Raw genomic sequence first — 18,155 nt, 5'->3', positions numbered from 1 at the left:
ACCTTGTGCCGTACTGAATTCGGCATGGAATAGGTTATCCGTTGTGGTATGTCATCCTATGGCCCCTGGTTTGGCTCAGGGTCTGTTGTGGCGACATGATTTCTTCCAGAGACATCTTGGGAAAATGAGAATCATGGTTCCATTATTTGTCTCAAATTGACCTTTCAGCCATCTCTATCAGCACAAAGAGAAAACTTTGGCAATCAAACGGTTCAGATACTGATTATGTCCACCATCCATCCTATCACATAAAAAGCTGGAAGGCTATAAATGACTGGATGGTGCCAATTTTGCATCGGTTATGTAGGTGCAATTGAAATGGCAATACACTAAGAAAACTAAACTCTATTAAGTACAATCTACACTACAACTCTGAAATGAAATCTTCAATTAAAAGTCTAATCAAAGTATTTATAACTTTGCTTAAATAATCTTCGAATCTCTACATAATAATAGCTTTTTGTATCAATTCCAACAAATTAAAGTATTCTAATAATTCAAAGAATCTAATCCTAATTTGCTCTAATCACTTTCCCATATTCAATCTTATATATATATTATTTAACTTAATATTATATAATTCCTTATTAATATATAATATAATAAAAGGTAATACCCTTATATAATATACATGATCTATATATAAAATAAATATTATCAATTATTAACCAGATTAAATTGTATTTTATATATAATATTATAAAAGATAATAAAGCTAATTCAAATAGAGAATGATATCGAAATTTAATATTACATAATAATAGAAACAAATAATCCATTTCGACTTAAAGATAAAAAGAAAATATGATTTATAAGCCTTGTATTAAGGTATAAGGTTTTAAATAAGCCTTATAGTACCCCCCTGTATATATATAAAAACCTAATCTTGAACATACTTTATTTCAATTCCTTATTAAGTTTAAGTTCAATTAGCGTGTCGCCATTTCAATCGCTCCCGGTTATGTATGATGAAGCGTTTTAAGAAAATGTACATATATGCATTTGTGATATAGAATACTAATCAACTTTTGTTCAGACCCATAACTTCGTATTGTATAAAAGAGGGGAAGGGTATACGCAAAAGTCCCAACCAAAGAGAATCGCTCGATATTCATCTTTAATCAATCTACAACCCCAATCTTAGACATCTCTATCTATATATCCATAAAATGCTGCCAAGTTGTAAATGCCAATTGCCAACTTGTTCTAAACTTTCGAAGTGCGTATTTGACCGTCTTTCTTGCCCCCAATAATGTATACGGAATATTCAGATCATGAATTCGTTCTCTCATCCAATACCCCGTCAAAAATGCAGATTCACGCTTCCCATGCAACCAACTTTTCCCTATAATGATCCTGTTTATGTATACTACCACCACCTCGCACGTGTCAAATTCAGCGTCTTGGACCTGAGTTCACAAGTTGTCGTTGTTTGTTCAGCCAACTTTTTGGCGCATCTTGTCTACGCTGCAGCACAACATGATTACTTTGTAATCTGTTTGTAAGATCATACCAGGCAGTGGCCATCAGGGCGTTTTCGCGAGTAAGGTTCTTCACCAAAACATCATTTGCAGCCTTCACACAAGTTGAATCAGTTTCCTGCACACACATAGTTCACATAAATGATAATATGACTCTCAATATGGACACAATCATTGATTGGAATAAGAGGTATAATATTATTTATGATGGTGGTTGTGAGAATAGAAAGTCGATACGGTACCTTTTGCGCTTCTGGGTCTTCTGCCAGGACGAGTCTTCGTTGAAGTTCTTGTATGGTTGTTTCTTTCTTTTGAAGTTGCTGGAAATTATATTAGTCGATGCCTTTAGACCATTTTGGTGGAAGTTGAGAAGGTGATGGATTTGTTTGAGAGAAAGACGACGATGGAGGTTGTGCTACTGGCAATACACCAAATGCTGCCTGCTCCCTAGCAAGTTCTTCATCGTGCTGATCATGACCTGGAGCGCTTGATGCAGGTTCATTGAGCCTTTTATTACCGAACAATTTTCCGATTCGCTTGATTGCGGATTGTTTTTTAGGTGAAGTTGGTCTTGATGTAGAAATACTGTCCTCTTGACTTACCTCTCTCAATGCATCAAGAGCTCTTGCAGGCTCGGAGTCTTTGCCTGTTCCTTCGAAAGAACCTGATGGGTGTTGAAAGATAGTCTTCAGTTGTTCCGAGAGTTTATCTTTGGATTTTAATGCTGCGAGAAGGTGAGACTGCTGGTCAACGAATTCTGTTCTCAAATCATTATGCTGTGCCTGGAGAAGCGCCAAATCCTTCTCATATGATGAGGCTACCAATTCATTTGCCTCCTTGAGCTGTTCTAATGCTGTGATTTCATCGGAATCCATAGCACTCACTATCCTTAGGTTAGCTGACATTACACGCATACTGGAAGCTTGATCACTCACAATCTGCCCGTGCTCTCAACAAATCTCGCTCGTTGCTTGTAAGTTTGGCGGTAAGTTCGTTTATTGCGTGATTCAATCTCTCGATCTCCTTTGTGGCGTCGCGGTATAGTGATTGTCCAGAGGACTTCGCTCGTTCTCTGTGAAAATCATCGAGTGTCAGTTGAAAGGGTCCAATGTTCATCATTTTGTCGACTGCTGTAACTAACGCTTCGTCTGTTGGGAGGAAAGATCTGTCGCCCATGATAGTTGAGATTTGATCCTGAGAGATGGCGTGAGCCTCTTTCAACTCTTGGGTCTTCTCGCGAAGTCTCCGGATTTCCATTTCCGCTTTCTGCAGCTCGGCTCGAAGTTCAGCATTAGCTTTACCACCTTCATTACTTTTAAGAACCTGCAACTCCGCTTTCAGTCTAGATATCTCAAGCGATGGGTTCGGTTCGTTTGGACTATCACTTCGATTAAGCTCATCTTCAAGACTGAATCCACCGCCTGACGGCTCTTCTGGCGAATGTGAGTCTACGCGTTCTTGAAGCTCGTTGATATACTTCTCATCATGTCGTTGTCTTTCAAGATGAAGTTCTATCTCCTCCATTCGCGACCTAAGTTCTTCTTCTAAAGCCATACCCTTATTTTTAAGGTCGGTTATGGTATTCTCCTGTCCTTCGAGCACCTTCATGTATTCTCTGCGAGTTGTTTTGAGCAATTCATTTTCCATATGAACTTTGTCATAATCCTTTTGGTTTTCTTGTAGCACATCTAACTGCTCACGCAGTCTTGCGTTTTCCTTTTCAATAGCGTTCTGCTGGGCAAGTTTCTTTTCATAATGATCGACCTTGTTTGCTCTCTTCAACAAAGCAGAATTCTCGACTTCGAGTTCTTTCAATCTGTCTTGAGTCTCCAAATCTCGGGTGTTTTTAATCGAGACTAACTCTTTGTTCTTCAGTTCTCTATTTACCCGAGCGTCTTCAAGTTGCTGTTCCTGGCTGGCAATTAACTGTTCCGAATCTTCAAGTCTCTTTTCGAGTCTTGAAATATACTCGCTTTTGCCTCCGTGATTGACCGTTTCTTGTAGCTGTTTGATTAGTCGATCTTGTTCTTTAGTCTCGTCTAGTAGATGATCTCGGCTTTCTGATAGATTCTCCAAACGTGTGATCAGGTCAGCATTACGTTTCTTCAATGCTGCATGTTCCATGGATATGGCAGAATACTTTTCTTCAAGATCCAGGGCGTCATATGGCTTGGCGATACGATGAACCTCTAAGTCCGGTAAAGCGATTGAGAGATCCTGCTCTATCTACGTAGCATCATGTTTAGCGGCGCCCAATAAACCATACGAACAAATTAACTCACTGTGGCTACATGGTTCGCAATCACTGATTGCATATCATGGCTTAGCTTCGTTCGGACACGATCGATATATCTCAACTGATTAGGACCTTTCAAGGCGACCAACAGGAATATGGTTATAAGCTGGAATACCCTGTTAGTTATGGCGATGTTGTCTCTTGTTCTCACGTTTCCTACTACCTTCGTCGATTCGGTGGGATCCGAGTATTGTGCCAAAGCATTGAAATCGATTGGATATTCGACAACCGCTGCCTTCACCCAATTATCACAGTGCTCATGAGCGTATTTCAGGAGATTTTTGTAAACGGCCTCCAAGGTCTGTTTAGCGGAAATCCATTTTGTAGAACTCGTAGTTTTCGAAATATCCTTGATGGCATATGCGGGGTCGAAGTCCTCTAGATCAAACAAAATTAGCATCCGTATCGAGGACTTGTATAAGATGGCCGATAATCTAGAACGTACCCAGCATATCAGAAAATATAAGGCCATCGGTCAAGTCCTCTATTGACTTGACCTTGTTCAAGACGGCAGGAAAGGTCTTGATCTAATCACGAGTAGATGTTAGTAGTGAAGGAGGAGCGCGTGAAGAATAGTGTTGAATCACATACCCATGCCAATAGAACTGCCCTTGTGGTGTCATCGGGGGGCTCCAAACTGGAGGGCATTTTTCCTGCGTTGACAGAAACCCGTTATGTTGTGGATTTCGGCGGTGTAAGGAGATGCGAAGAAGTTGAGTGAGTGAGGTTTGAAGTCTTATCGTGCGTGCAGGTGCAGATGCAGGTGCACGTAAATTTCTAGATTACACGAAATTGTATTTTTAGTGATGGACCCTGGGAGAATGAAGACTGGAGACTGGAGACTGGAGACTGGGAGCTCTGGGATTTTGGATGGAAAGATTTTGCTTTGTTATAGCCCTATGTAGTGTTAAGGTTACCAGCAATTGAGAAAGGAAAAGCTTTCGACTGGATTCTCGCAATGATTTATGCTATTTATTTCCCATGTTTCATTGTCTCCGAGTACAGTTTTATTCAATTGCACTTTCTTCTTGTATGGTTAAAGCTAAAAGTCCAGGCTCGAGTCCCCCCTGTTGAACATCTCTTTGACTGTGGGGTCAATCAAACAGTACAATCGATGATTTTGCGGGGGAATACATACAAAGGAAAAGGAAATCTTCAAAGGATGTTGAGTATCTGAGTAGAGAAGAGCATTGGTAGATGTCCGTTTGCAGCTACATATCAGAGGACGAAAAGTTTGGACATATAAATACTTCCGCATGTGTTCTAGTCCATGAAAGTATTGGTAGAAGTGTAAGTGGGCATGGAAATCTGCACATTTGACCATGGCCGAAGACCTTTGCAATTGATAAGTAGGCAGATGGAGGGAATTTGAAAAGGTCAACTTATGATAGAAAGTCTACATGAATTTTCACTACAAACAGGGAATTATATGTGATACAGCCAGACACTCATACTGCTGCTCTGAGTTGTTTAATTAGACAGCAACTGATTCATCCATTCACGTTCAGCTTATCCGAAAACGAACCCCCAAATACGCATGTTGTAAAACGGTATGTAAGTGAGAGATTACTAGATTTCTTCTGTAGTGACACTCGAGTTGGCTGCCCTGATCCTTAAGTATGTTGATGCTGTCCGGCCGATTACCATTTTCCCAAATCATTCTATTAAAGATGTCCCAAGACCATTTCGACTCCATTTCCGTAATGTCTTTCATATACACTGATCCTATTGACGAGGAACCATCAAAATCCTCGATAATACCCAGCACCCCCTTATGAACGTCATGTATACATCATCGATGGGTGGAATTTCCTAAATGCGCATATTTCCAATTTCATATCATCTCGTCGTCAAATCCCATTCTTAATTATTGGCGTTTACGACCTGATCCTCTTCGATAACAGCATGATAATCGTTTCCCCATGCCTGAACAGTGACAAGGACTTGAGCTGGAGCTTTGGCAGCAAAGCCTCTGTTGAACACATTAGATACAATCATAGACAATGGGCAAGAAGCATGCTTACTTGATAAGGTTGTATTCATGTGTAATAGTACCTCCAGAATTTTTGATCGCATCCATCGCTTGCTGTACTACATTGCTTGGAGTGTCATCCGGATACGAAACGATCACTGATTTCTGAGGAGCTGTACTCAAACCAGGAATTGAAAATAGGGAAACGGCGAGTAGAGCGAGCTTCGTGAATGTTGTGACGAACATCATGCTGATGAAATCTTGGAATCTTTCTGTATGAATATTGCGACGTTTCGACTGTTGATTAAGCAGTCGTTGATTAAAGATTACAATCAGAAGACACAGAACGTGGATATGGGATGAGGACATACGGGGAATGCATGTATGACGATATCGATTGGGTGTAGCGCTAGCGGACCGATACCTAGCGTGATTAAGTAATTGATTGTCTCTTAGTGCCTCAGCCATTCACTAGTTCAATTTGCCTATAAACTTTCAGGTGAGCACAAGACAATTAAATCAACACCGTCGCGTTTCTGCAAACAAGCGTCTTTGATGCTCAACTTCAAAGCATCTTGAATCCGCTAATACACATCAAAAACACAACCAATTCGAACTTCCACATTATCTGCAAGGGCGACGTCGACGGAACTGATTATAATTGCGTGAGATCTGACTTGGGGATTTGGACAGGAGGATAAAGGCGTGGGGCATCAAGCTATCTATAAGGACTGGGCCTCATAGGAAGAGAAAATTGAATACAGAGAGTTTGAGGGTTACAAAGGGTTTCCAGAGAAATTGGCAATCATCAAATACACACTTCTAGTTCTTCTCGAGTTGAATACTTTTGCATGGTACTAGTTAGCTGTTGTTCAAGAGCTCCTTCTTGTTTAATCGAGTCGTGGAGCTTGGTGGTTTTTCACGACAAAGACCTTTTTTTTTCTGTGGCTGTCTTTCATCATCAAGATCATCATTACAAGTCTACGCACCTTTGCAACCTTGCAACCTACTGCGGCTTCCCTTATAGCCCATCATGTCATTTGGAGTCCCTTCTGATGAGGTAGCGGAGGACTACAAAAGAGCCCTTGAAGATTTGACTATGAATTCGAGATATGAGATCAGCAATCTAACCGTTATAGCAAAAGAAAACACCGAACATGCTTTGGCCATTTCAGAGGCATTGAAGAACCATATAAAACAGGTAGGATAAATATTCTCATTTCGTAATACTAGTAGAGTCTAGTAACTATTATAGTCGTGCTTTGCTTTGTGCCTACATTTTGCTTCCATTACTTACGAAATAATGACAGACTTCTCCGCAAAAGAAATTGCCTGCTTTCTACGTCCTCGATTCTGTAGTCAAGAATGTTGGAACACCTTATACCCTCTTCTTCGGTCGACAACTGTATTCAACTTTCATGGAGGCGTATGCTTTGGTTTCTCATGATGTGCGAAGGAAAATGGATGAGATGTTGAAGACTTGGAAAGAGCCTGTGCCTGGCTCTATAGATACACGTCCTGTATTTCCTCCAGAAGTAACGCGCCCCATCGAAAATGCTCTCATAAAAGCTAGAACCTCAGCTCTCCAACAAGAGCAATTGAGAAGTCAACAGCAGTTAATGAATCGAGGTCGATCTGCCGTAGCTCAGGCTCCCTATCGCAATACGCCAACTCCCCCAAACCAATCTCGACAATCTCTTTATCCACCTCCCGGACATTCTGGATACCCTCAACAATACCCTCCTCCAGCAAATGGGCAACCGTACAACAATCAAGCCAATGGTCATCTGCAGCTTGGACTCCCTCAGGTATGTGAAGCATTCTAACATTCCTGTTTGATACTAATATTCTCAAGCGACCACCCCCAACTCAATATTCTCAACAGCCAGGCAGCTCTGCATCCTGGCAGCAGTCACAGCCTCAGGTTTATCAGCCACCAGAGGCAAGCGTAGATATGTTGAACAGGGATATCTCCAATCTCATTGTTTCTTCAAAGGCTGAATTTGCCCAGAGTCCATATGATAGTAGCATACAAACAAGACTAAAAGCCTTGCTTGATTTACAGACCATTCTACAAACTCAAAGGCTTCCACCTGATCAAATAGCAATGATAAAAGAACAAGTTGCACAACTATCTGGGCCTCCCCAGCCAGCCCTTAAAATTCCATCCCCTAGGCCAGCACCTGTAGCTACGCCAACACCCCAACCTCAGCCGCAGCCAACCTTGAGCTCTTTGCTAGGCCCTGGTGGACTGGCTGCTCTGTTAGCGCGACAATCTGCAACACCACAAATCCCCACGCCCCCTCCCCCTCAAGCTGCTATCGCAATCCCGTCGCCTCAACCACAACTTGCACTACCTCTACAGCTACCCTTTCAACCAGCTTCCTCGGCCCCTGTCTTGGCATCTGTTCCAAAACCAGCAGCTGATCCCAACTCATTACTGGAGAGACTTCGAGCTGCTGGTATGCTACCTGGAATACCAGCAGTGTCAAGCACACCCACTCAACCACCAAGTGCTTTAGGTGGCGCTAATCCTCCCGGCTTCCCCCCATCTCTACCCTTCATAAGTGCGCCTCCTGTGTCAAGAACGCCACTTCTAGAAATTCCCAATGATGTCGTTTTAAAGCCAGCGTCATTAAAAATGTAAGGATATTCGCGCGATTCAGACTTTACTCTCCTGCTAACAATCACAGGTTTCGCCCGCATCTTATCTCCAATATCTACGAAAAGCTTGGCGCGCCATGTACACAATGTGGACGACGTTTTCAATCAGACACAGAAGGTCGGAAAAAGAAAGCTGCCCATATGGATTGGCACTTCCGTGTTCATCAAAGAATGGCCGAGGCTGAGAAGAGGGGCCAGCATCGAAGTTGGTATGTTGATGAATTGGTAAGTAACCATGTCACTATTCCACTCCCAGAATCTAATACCTCAAAGGACTGGATAAAATGGCGCGAACCAGAAGATGATCAGGTGAATGATGCATCGGACACTACTCAAGGTGCTGCTGGCGCATCTTCGGCTACGAATGCTAAGCCAAAGCTCCAATATCTAGCGGTACCAGACGATCCTGCTCTTGCTGGAAGTGTTTGTCCTATATGCCAAGAGAAGTTTGAGATGAAATGGCTAGATGATGCGCAAGAGTTTGTGTGGATGGATGCTAAGAAAGTGGGCGATCGTATTTATCATGCTAGTTGTTATGCCGAAGCCACGCAAGACAGAGGCACGCCTGAGCCAACGGTTCTGGGCAAGCGGAAAGCGGAGGTTGGTTTCACGTCTTATCCTTTAAATCACGATTAATAATACTAACTCGCGGTAGGATCAGGAACCCCACTTACGGACGAAGATCAAGACGGAGCCTTAGTCAATGTACTTTTTATTATTCAACCAGCCACAGGCGTAAAATGGGAATTGCAGTGGATATCTTGCATTACAAAAGAGTTATTAGATTGATGCATTTGCATAAAGAGAGTGTTAGGCGGAAGATTGGCTTACGAATAGGAATAGCACGCGAGCAATGTGCTTCAGATACCAGACAATTGCTTTTCGCAGACGAAATCAGTATGAATATGAATTCTAGACGATATCACCAAATTATCATGTTCAGATGCACTTATGTGATACTGTGTATGTTGCTTTTGATTGCCCAGCAGATCGTGGTACAAAGATGACAGTGTTTAACAATATATTAACATACACTTCGATTTTATCTCCAACTTCTTTTTACCCTTCTTCTCTTCTCTTTTCCCTCCCCTATTCCCTAACTTGCCCACAAAATCCACCATAGCTGTAGAACTGGAACTTTCTAACTGCGTATCTTGCTTACACGTCGAACTTACGCGTTTTGTGACGATACCTGCATTCAATTCTAGATTTTAGAAGGTAAGATCTTGTTATCCTCTACATAAGTCGTGAGAACTCGCTATAATCATTGGAGCGAAGGACTGATGAGGGTTGGTGAAGAGCCAATCAAGGGATGGGGAGGTTTTCAAGCTGCGCCGTTGGGGCATGTCTACACGCGTGTTTTGGACTGAGCCATCTGACAGAAATCTTGGTGGCAATAAACATTTTGATGAACTTGGAAGGGATAAACTACACCTCATCCAACAGAATTTGGTCATGTCCAGGCAAATCCATATTCATAACTTGACATTCACGACAGACGGACTCAAAGCAGAGATAATCTACCTAACAGGGAGCCAAAGTACTGTTACTTAAATTCGAGATTCCATACGAGTTTGACACAGTGGTCAAGGGATATGGTCAACATTACTACTGAATTCATTACATTAACATTCGCCTACAACAGCTACCTCAAGAGCCTCGAAATCAAAATATTCTCATTGCGAATTAGGCTTGAAATTGCTAATAAAGTTGTCATAAGTACTATGGTCCGAACTCCAACTTAACACCCCATATGATCCCAAACATTCATCGTTAAAATCCCTACAATCCACTCGTCTTCAACCAGTCGCCGAAACTTTGGAGACCCGGATGCTCCTTTCTTAGAGCTTTGATATCGGCTGCATACCCTCTTTTTTCGAACCAACTGAACATCAATCCAACATCCTTAATCGCCCAGAGAAGAGTAGATCCAACAAAATTGAATGTTCTCGGGATATCCTTTCCAAGTCTCGATTCAAATATTTCATTCGCTTCTCCGAATGTTAATTCATCGCCTGCTAGACTGATGGCGCGTCCAGTGTATTCCTTCGGGTTGAGCAATGCCTGAGCCGCAAAGTATCCAATATCGGCAGTCGCGACGAGCTGGAGTTTGGTAGTCGGAGCTAAAGAAGCACACCACGCGGTTGGGAAAATCTTGCCTGCGAATCCAGGGGCGAAGTTCTCCATAAATGCGACAGGTCGCAGAATGGTCCATGACATTTGGGTCCCTGCACTTTTCTCCTTCAAATATTTCTCGATGTTGGCTTTGCTTATGAAATGAGGAATATCCGTTGGGTCATTATCGGAATCCTCGCCGTGACGATCCACAGATGTGAATACGAAATGTTCGACGCCGTGCTTGATGGATGCGTCGATAAGAGCTCTGTCTTGCTCTTCTTCGCTCGCGCCGGCATTACCAAACCCCATGTTGGGCATGGTAACGCAGAAGACGCTCTTGATGGGCTGAGGAGCCGCTTCGAAAATGGCAGGACAGTCATTTAGATCGCCCTCAAGAAGCTTGATCTTGTCGGATTTCTTGGCTAGTTTCTCTGCTGATGGTGATTCGACGTTGCGAGTCAGAGCAAATATGGTAATATCAGACGATCCAGTTGCAGAGAGAAGAGCATCAATTGCTGCTCCCCCTTGTTTACCGGTCGCTCCCGTGATGAGAAAAGTGTTTGTCATTATTTCGGTTTACTGGCTTATTGAACTGATTTAGATATTTCACCAAGAGTGTTGTTGATGTGTAAAGATTTGGTTGTTTATTTTCACGCATATTTCTTTGTTTTTCCCTAGTCTAGTTGCTTTGGTATGCTTTGGTATGCTTTGTGTCACAAATGTAGTATGATGCTCAATCAGAGCTCTGGACAGCCACTAGCTTATGGCCTAGTGCACCATTGATGTATCACACTTATCCCCTTTACAAAAACATCAGATTAACTTACTCAACCAAGTTGTCTCCTTATCGGACACCGTCAACGAGCTCTGATGTTCATCGGTATTCCAATTTGAAGTATATATATGAGCCGAGACATCATAAATGCACTGCGACATTCCTCCCCGATCCGAGATGCGGGACATCACGTGTGAGACAACTTGGTAGCCCAAAGAGTGATTGGGTAGCCACTCATAGCTGTCATTTCAGCTCAAATCCGATGGCTTGCAGAAAGCCTTTACGTCAACCTTGGCATTAATTAGATCAGAAGGCAGAAATATATCTATTACTATTTTAAATTTGATGACTTTGGGACTCGCAAATAGCCATCCTTTCTCCAATCCAAGATGAAAGATGTGCCCCTTTTAGTGAAGGCGCCGAGGTTCTTTGCGGTCTGCCGCCGAGAGGCTATCTGAATAACTGAAGAAAATGCCATGGAGCATTCAAGTCTGAGCGGTTGTCTGGTTCTTAAATCTCAAGCTAGACATTGAAGGCCTATAGGAGCTTGCAGTTCATCATGTCACTTACATCTGCATCCTTTGTCGTTTGCTGTTTCAACTGAAGTATTCGCGTTTTGATGTCATATTTATTGAAGTGGGAGAAGGCCGCCGCCCAGTATGAATCAACGGTGTTGAGTTCCTACTCCCTTCATTTTAAATCTTGTATGCCCAGGCAACATCTTATTAATGGAGGCTCAACAGATACGAGAATCCTTACCAAAGAGAAACAATTCGCTGTAATATCTCAGCCGTGTTTTCAAACTTATGATGCTTCGCCTCCACTTTTGAAGCTACCATGTCAACAACAATTTTGACAGCAGGCATGATAGACATAATCTTAGAGGCTTGATACAAGGAGTTGTATTTCATATAAGTAGGGAGGAGTAGTCTTACTGCAAGATTGTCCTTTGAAGTTGTTATTAGATATCTTATTCTATCGTTTTCTATCATCAAGCCTTTTTCAATACCACTTTCGCTTGAAATCACAAGAGTCTTTCTGTACAACCTTGAAATGTATCTCAACAATTTCATCGCCGCTTCCATTCTGGTAGCTTCTGCTTCCGCAACAGCCCCAGAGGCTATGCCTTACAAGTTAGCAGCCAAATCCCTCAACCCATTCGGTAACCAAGCGTATGGTCTCACCAAGCGACAATCGGGTTATCAACCTTCCCAAACCTTCTGCAGTGGCTACGGCACTTGTGCAGAGGCATGCGGAACGGGCTATGAGACTTGTTCCTCAACAGATGGAGATGTTCATTGTTTCGACCCTACTGTTAAGGAAACCTGCTGTCCAACTGGAACTGGCGGTATGTCTTCTCCTTAGCTTACATATATCCATCTTTCTTATAACCCTGTACAAAACTAACTTGAAAAAAGACTCCTGCTCCGAAGGCTACTACTGCACCCAGGCCACCGATCTCACCGTCTGGTGCTGTCCAGGTGGCATGGATCTTACCGCCTGCGCAGCAATCTATTCTCTAACCGGTGTTCTTCAATCCGTCACCCCTTCATCTACCGCATCTGCCGGTGCTTCAACAATTCCAACTACATCGGCCAGTATTACGACTAGCGATATCGTCAGTCTTCCAGCCTACACAACACCAACTACACCACCGGTAGCCTCGCTTAGCGCGACGAAGACAGGTGGGGGAAGCAATGCTACATTTACGGGAAGTAGCGCAGCGACGGCTACGCTGTCTGTTTTTACAGGAATGGCGGGGAAGATGGAGAAGTGGGTTGGAGGTAGTGTGTTAGTTGCGGCGGTGGGAATGGGCTTGTTTCTGTAAAGCTCAATCAGTGTATTATGCACTGTTTGTAGAAAGATGTTCAAATTGAGTGCGAAAATAAAGGCGGGTACTGTTCTCTCTACAAAGGGGTTGAATCTAGTTTGTTGGAAATTATATACGAAAATAACTCATATAATACCTTAAATATCAAAATGTTGTTTGAAGTCTAATAGTCTAATATATTTTAGTTTAGGTCATTTAATTCTCTAAAATATTGCTATTCTAGTCCTAACATCATAATAATATTTTACTTCTAAAAATTAGAAATATTTTTAGATTTTTTAAATGGGTTTTCCCCTTTGAGAAAAGAAAAATCTTTTGAATCTTTTGAATCTTTTGAGTTCCTCTCTATCATCTCTATCATCTCTATACTCCCTTGTAGTCCTTATATTTACCATACATCCCGCTGTAGTACAAATGAACACGAGAGCTATAATTCTTACAAAATACTTATAGCTAGTACAGCTATATTATTTCCATAGATATGAGTGACAATTCGAGCTACCCGACAGCGGAATGAAGTTACTGAAATCAAGGAAATGCCACAGGAACGTATGTTATGAGAATTGAATTATATATATTCACAAGTAAGAGTATAGTACATCACTCTACATAGTGAACTTAAACCGTCTATTTACAATAAGATCGCGTTGCCATTGCTGTTGCTATCATGTGACCGATATGGGCTACTAAACCTTCAGTAAGATCTAATCTCTTCCTAGCATGTCTCTCTCCCCATTATATCTTTATAAACCTGATCAAATAAAGCCCGGGAAGGAGTAAGAGCTGTCATACCATGAGTCAGTTAGTAAAGAGGCGTGCTGTAAGCATCGAAGTCGTAAATCCAGCTGTCCCACGAAGCTTAGTCGTAAACACAGTCGAAAGAAGTACCACTGTTTGACCACAATAGGCGCAGAGGCCACTTGCAAAGAGTAGGGGCAGTAGTACTAGTGTTGTTGAAAGTTGCGGTCGCGATACCGTTCTCGACCCACTCGATCATTGTCTGTAGGGTTGTCGCGGGCCATCCGCCATCTGGCTGTTCGGTGTTGACTCCGCAGTGAGCACCACAGGGAACAAGGAAGAGGCGGTAGAATTCATCCATGGCTTCTGTGCTAAAGTTGAAAGTCATGTTGGGGAACATAACGCTACGGACGGATTCGTAGTAGTGGATCGATGAAGCAGTAGGGATCGAAGGGTCCTGTTCGCCATGAACGTAAATAACCTTACCACCGGCGTTTGCAAAAGCGCTGACATCAGGCTCAGTAGTCTGCAATGAGTCGCCATACTTATGCATTCCATAGATCATCCACTCCTTTAAAGTATCGTAGGTAACGTTTTCCAGGGTACTCAAATTGTCAACCTCCTGGAGCTGAAGAAATTGTGCGACCCACTGACCGCCAAGGCCGGTGATAGAAACCTCCCATTCTCCAGTTTCCGAGCTGTACGTAGTATCTGCGTCGCCGAACTCGGCACCAGGTTGGTAGTAACTGTAGGCGTGTTTTCCATTAGAGTCATGAAGCCCATCCCAGAGTGTTTGGGCGAGCACAGCAGCCTCCGCCGTGACAGTTCCATTTTGCTCAGGGGTGGTACTCGTACTACCAATCTGATGTTTACCTGGACCAGAAGAACTGCTTGATAATGCAGCGCAGTAGTAGGACTCGCCGATGGCGCTGTTCACGTTAAATTGTAGCTTGCACAGGTCTGATCGCGAGACAAAACCATCGGTCTTCCCATCCAGAGGATCGCAGAAAGCTATGGTCAAGTTCAGAATCTTCTCCATTTCACAACTCGATGGATAACAACCCAGAGTCTGCTCGGTCACGCCAGCAGTCAAGTGGTTAACCTGCTGCTGACCGTAGCGAAGGGCTGGTGCACCAATTGTAGCACCGTCAAAAGATCAGCGAAGCACTGGAGCTGACTCCAACCCTCGCGGCCACCCTCAGAACAAGCTTGGTAGTAAGAATAAATTTGATCAGAAACATTGAAGAAGTTCTTGGTAAATTCCTTTCCCAAAGTTGCGAATTCCCAGTGAGCCTGATATCCCATCATATAGACGGACTGCCAATTAATGGTATCATTAGCAAAGAGGAAGACCTCATCCCAAGATGAATCGAAGGTACCGAAACCACCGTCTGTATAACCCGAAACGGCGCCAACTATAACACCAGCAGGGTTTGAGACTGCGCCCTACATAGTGATAAATCAATTGATGATTTTTCTTCATGAAATTCATCTTGAAAAACTTACAGCGTTGATAGAAAGACCACTACCACCGGTCGTGACATATCGATTCTGTAATTTATCTGGTTTAGGAACCCTGAACCAGATCATCTGCGATACCGTTGTGCGAATAGGCAATTGTGACGTTACAGTACGAAATGGCCTCGGTAATGTACCAATAGTTTGAAGCTGTAGAGTCGGCAATAATGGCTGTGGTGACAGAAGATACGTCCAAAGTAATGCCAGGCAAAAAGTCCACGGCAGGAATTGCCTGGCTCGCGTAAGCTGTGGTACAGACGTCGCTTAGCGAAAGCGCTTGGGCGGCACCTGCGATGCTGACAGCAGCAAGCACGACCGGTGAACGGAAGACATGACAGACTCGGAGAGTTGTCAAGATCAATTGCGAAGAAATAAGATAGATGGTAGAGGACTTAAGAGAATGTGGTTTGATAGAATAACTAAGAGAGGTATGTGGTGTAGAATGGTCCTATATATGTTTCCTCGATTATGCTAGGTATCAAACCTTAGTAAATTGAAGAGACTAGTCTCCATCTCTGTATAGCAACCTTTCTTCTCTTTTTGAGGTACGTAATCGCGAGAGAAACATTAATCTAAGTGGGTGTCTATCCGCTGTGTTGGTTACCTAGGCCGACAGAATAAGGATCCCTGTACGGAGGTTTCGGTGATTCTGGGAAAAAATTCTAGTCTCTTTCAAGGTAAAAATGCTTTAAAGTCTTCATGCAGGTACAGGCAGTGATTAAAGATCGCTGATCTAAATCAGACTACCGATATTGCCCCAACCATGTGCCGGTGAAGAACCTGTATTTCTCGGTCCCGAATGCCCTTTGATCTTCAATCTTGCTACCTCTGCTCCTGTTAATATTGACGTGCGATGATGAGAATAGATCTTTGGCGCGCAATCTCAACCTGCTGGACATGCGTCAGGACGCCTCCTTTAGCTTGGCGGTACGGTGAGCTCTCTATATCTATTCATATGACGTTCATGTCATCATACAAACGGCACACATGAGTGCGTGACTTTCTCATCTTTCGGAAACACACAACCCATTCTTTCCAATTCTTTCTTTCTCCGTCATAATCACAGTTCTCGGCCATGCCGTACCTTCTGCCTTCCCTGGTCCCCGTCGCGGCTCTGCTGTGCACAGCAAGCGCCGCGCTGTACGACCAAAAGATCACGATTAGCTCTGGCTCAGTGCAAGGCTACGCTGCTTTCAACAGCAGCCCTACTGGGGTCAATCCGGAGCACTGGAAAGACATTGCAGTCTGGAAAGGAATCCCTTTTGCTGCTAGTACAGGAGGAAACAATCGCTTCAGGGCCTCCCAACCTGTCACACCATGGAATACAACTTTTGCAGCCAAAGATTCTTGTCCTGTCTGCCCCCAGACATTCCGAGCCGTGCCTGATGGCTACGAAGACTCTGAGAACTGCTTGAGCCTAAACATATGGAGTGCCGCCAACTCGACGGATGCGAAGCTACCCGTGGTCATGTGGAGTTATCCAGCTATGTCAAGTGCTCGCAACGCTCTTTTCGATGGCGGAGGCATGGCTGGTAAAGGCGTCGTCTTTGTTAATTACAATTACCGGAACGGTATCTTTGGCTGGCTTGCACATCCCTGGCTCTCGGCCGAGATGAACGAAACACACCACACAAATAGTTCTGGTAATGGGGCAATTCTCGATCAGAATGCTGCTCTTAACTGGATTGTGGAGAATATTGCGGCCTTCGGAGGAGATCCTGAGCATATTACTGTGATGGACCAGTCAGCTGGTTCGGCCGCCACCTACCATATTGTGAAAAGCCCGTTGACGAAGGGAGTCATCGTTGGCGCTATAATCGAATCTGGCGTTCGCGATCCCAAGGATCCTCTGAGTTCCAGCCTTGCTGAGAACTACCGCAGTCTCGACGTGGCCTTGGAAAATGGTGTGAGCTATGTATCGGATTATAATGTCACCTCACTTGCGGAGCTCCGTGCGTTGTACTTTTCTACCTTCGCTCAGGCCGATGACTTCGGAGCGGTTCTGGATTACTACGCTGTGCCGGATACATACATGAACACCCTGATTAATGAAGCAGCCAAAGATGTGCCCATTTTGACTGGAAAAACTAGAGATGAAAGCGGTGCGACGTACGGTCCTAATATCACCCTCGCTACCTACTTAGCAGATATGGACACCGCCTTTGGCGACTGGGCAGACGAGTTCTTGACTATTTATAGTGCGAATGATAGTACCTCAGCTTCGGCGACATACAATCGGCAATGGTCAGATCGCTCCGCCGTGGGTACCTGGTTACGGTCGCAACTGTGGGCCACGGCTTTCGACAAGCCGGTGTACAACTACTTCTGGGATCATGCGCCGCCTGGACAAACCCAGGGTGCTTATCACGAATCTGAGATCAATTACGTGCTTAACAACCTGTACGACACAGATTTACCCTGGGTTGCAGAAGACTACGAGATCGCCAGTACCATGAACGCTTACTGGGTCAACTTCATCAAAACAGGAAATCCAAATGGGGGAAATCTCACATATTGGCCTGCCAGTAACGCCAATAGCAGTGCTGTCCAGCAAGTTGGTGATGGCTGGGGCCAGACCTCTTTAGCCATATCTAAGGAAGCAGTAGCTCTCTCTGAGAAATGGTTTGATGCTTTAGAGACTTTATATTAATGTCATAGGCCGTGTGGTCGCACCCATGAGCAGGTACAAAACAGGGATTGTGTAGAAACCCGCTCGACCCGCTCGGACCGACCCGCTGTATCACGTGACCTCAAAAGAGCAA

General features: G+C 43.7%; 7 protein-coding genes across 7 annotated transcripts; 3 read left to right on the top strand and 4 right to left on the bottom strand.

The window, feature by feature from the left end:
• Window positions 1–1,395: 1,395 nt before the first annotated feature.
• Window positions 1,396–4,425, bottom strand: EAF01_008279 (uncharacterized protein; the record flags this gene model as incomplete). The annotated part of the gene is made up of 9 exons (XM_038916535.1): window positions 1,396–1,575; window positions 1,724–1,801; window positions 2,084–2,364; window positions 2,417–2,553; window positions 2,623–3,707; window positions 3,764–3,883; window positions 3,941–4,155; window positions 4,223–4,304; window positions 4,369–4,425. The coding sequence occupies 9 exons, from the start codon at window positions 4,423–4,425 to the stop codon at window positions 1,396–1,398; spliced, it is 2,235 nt and encodes a 744-aa protein (XP_038767897.1).
• Window positions 4,426–5,640: 1,215 nt separating this feature from the next.
• Window positions 5,641–5,998, bottom strand: EAF01_008278 (uncharacterized protein; the record flags this gene model as incomplete). Its single annotated transcript, XM_038916534.1, has 2 exons — window positions 5,641–5,749; window positions 5,802–5,998. 2 exons carry the CDS (start codon window positions 5,996–5,998, stop codon window positions 5,641–5,643), a joined length of 306 nt encoding a protein of 101 aa, XP_038767896.1.
• Window positions 5,999–6,782: 784 nt separating this feature from the next.
• Window positions 6,783–9,113, top strand: EAF01_008277 (uncharacterized protein; the record flags this gene model as incomplete). Its single annotated transcript, XM_038916533.1, has 6 exons — window positions 6,783–6,950; window positions 7,060–7,557; window positions 7,605–8,392; window positions 8,443–8,638; window positions 8,687–9,013; window positions 9,069–9,113. 6 exons carry the CDS (start codon window positions 6,783–6,785, stop codon window positions 9,111–9,113), a joined length of 2,022 nt encoding a protein of 673 aa, XP_038767895.1.
• Window positions 9,114–10,195: 1,082 nt separating this feature from the next.
• EAF01_008276 (uncharacterized protein) lies at window positions 10,196–11,098 on the bottom strand (the record flags this gene model as incomplete). The annotated part of the gene is made up of 1 exon (XM_038916532.1): window positions 10,196–11,098. The coding sequence occupies one exon, from the start codon at window positions 11,096–11,098 to the stop codon at window positions 10,196–10,198; it is 903 nt and encodes a 300-aa protein (XP_038767894.1).
• Window positions 11,099–12,359: 1,261 nt separating this feature from the next.
• On the top strand, window positions 12,360–13,134 carry EAF01_008275 (uncharacterized protein; the record flags this gene model as incomplete). The annotated part of the gene is made up of 2 exons (XM_038916531.1): window positions 12,360–12,654; window positions 12,725–13,134. 2 exons carry the CDS (start codon window positions 12,360–12,362, stop codon window positions 13,132–13,134), a joined length of 705 nt encoding a protein of 234 aa, XP_038767893.1.
• Window positions 13,135–13,996: 862 nt separating this feature from the next.
• EAF01_008274 (uncharacterized protein) lies at window positions 13,997–15,465 on the bottom strand (the record flags this gene model as incomplete). Its single annotated transcript, XM_038916530.1, has 3 exons — window positions 13,997–15,000; window positions 15,054–15,321; window positions 15,382–15,465. The coding sequence occupies 3 exons, from the start codon at window positions 15,463–15,465 to the stop codon at window positions 13,997–13,999; spliced, it is 1,356 nt and encodes a 451-aa protein (XP_038767892.1).
• A 1,003-nt stretch (window positions 15,466–16,468) lies between these two features.
• Window positions 16,469–18,043, top strand: EAF01_008273 (uncharacterized protein; the record flags this gene model as incomplete). Its single annotated transcript, XM_038916529.1, has 1 exon — window positions 16,469–18,043. The coding sequence occupies one exon, from the start codon at window positions 16,469–16,471 to the stop codon at window positions 18,041–18,043; it is 1,575 nt and encodes a 524-aa protein (XP_038767891.1).
• Between the last annotated feature and the right edge of the window lie 112 nt (window positions 18,044–18,155).

Source organism: Botrytis porri (genome assembly GCF_014898465.1).
Source record: "Botrytis porri strain MUCL 3234 chromosome Unknown BPOR_011, whole genome shotgun sequence".
In the NCBI taxonomy this organism is placed as follows: Eukaryota; Fungi; Ascomycota; class Leotiomycetes; order Helotiales; family Sclerotiniaceae; genus Botrytis; species Botrytis porri.
Note: the sequence above shows the minus strand (reverse complement) of the source record. Positions and strands in the feature narration are given on the sequence as shown.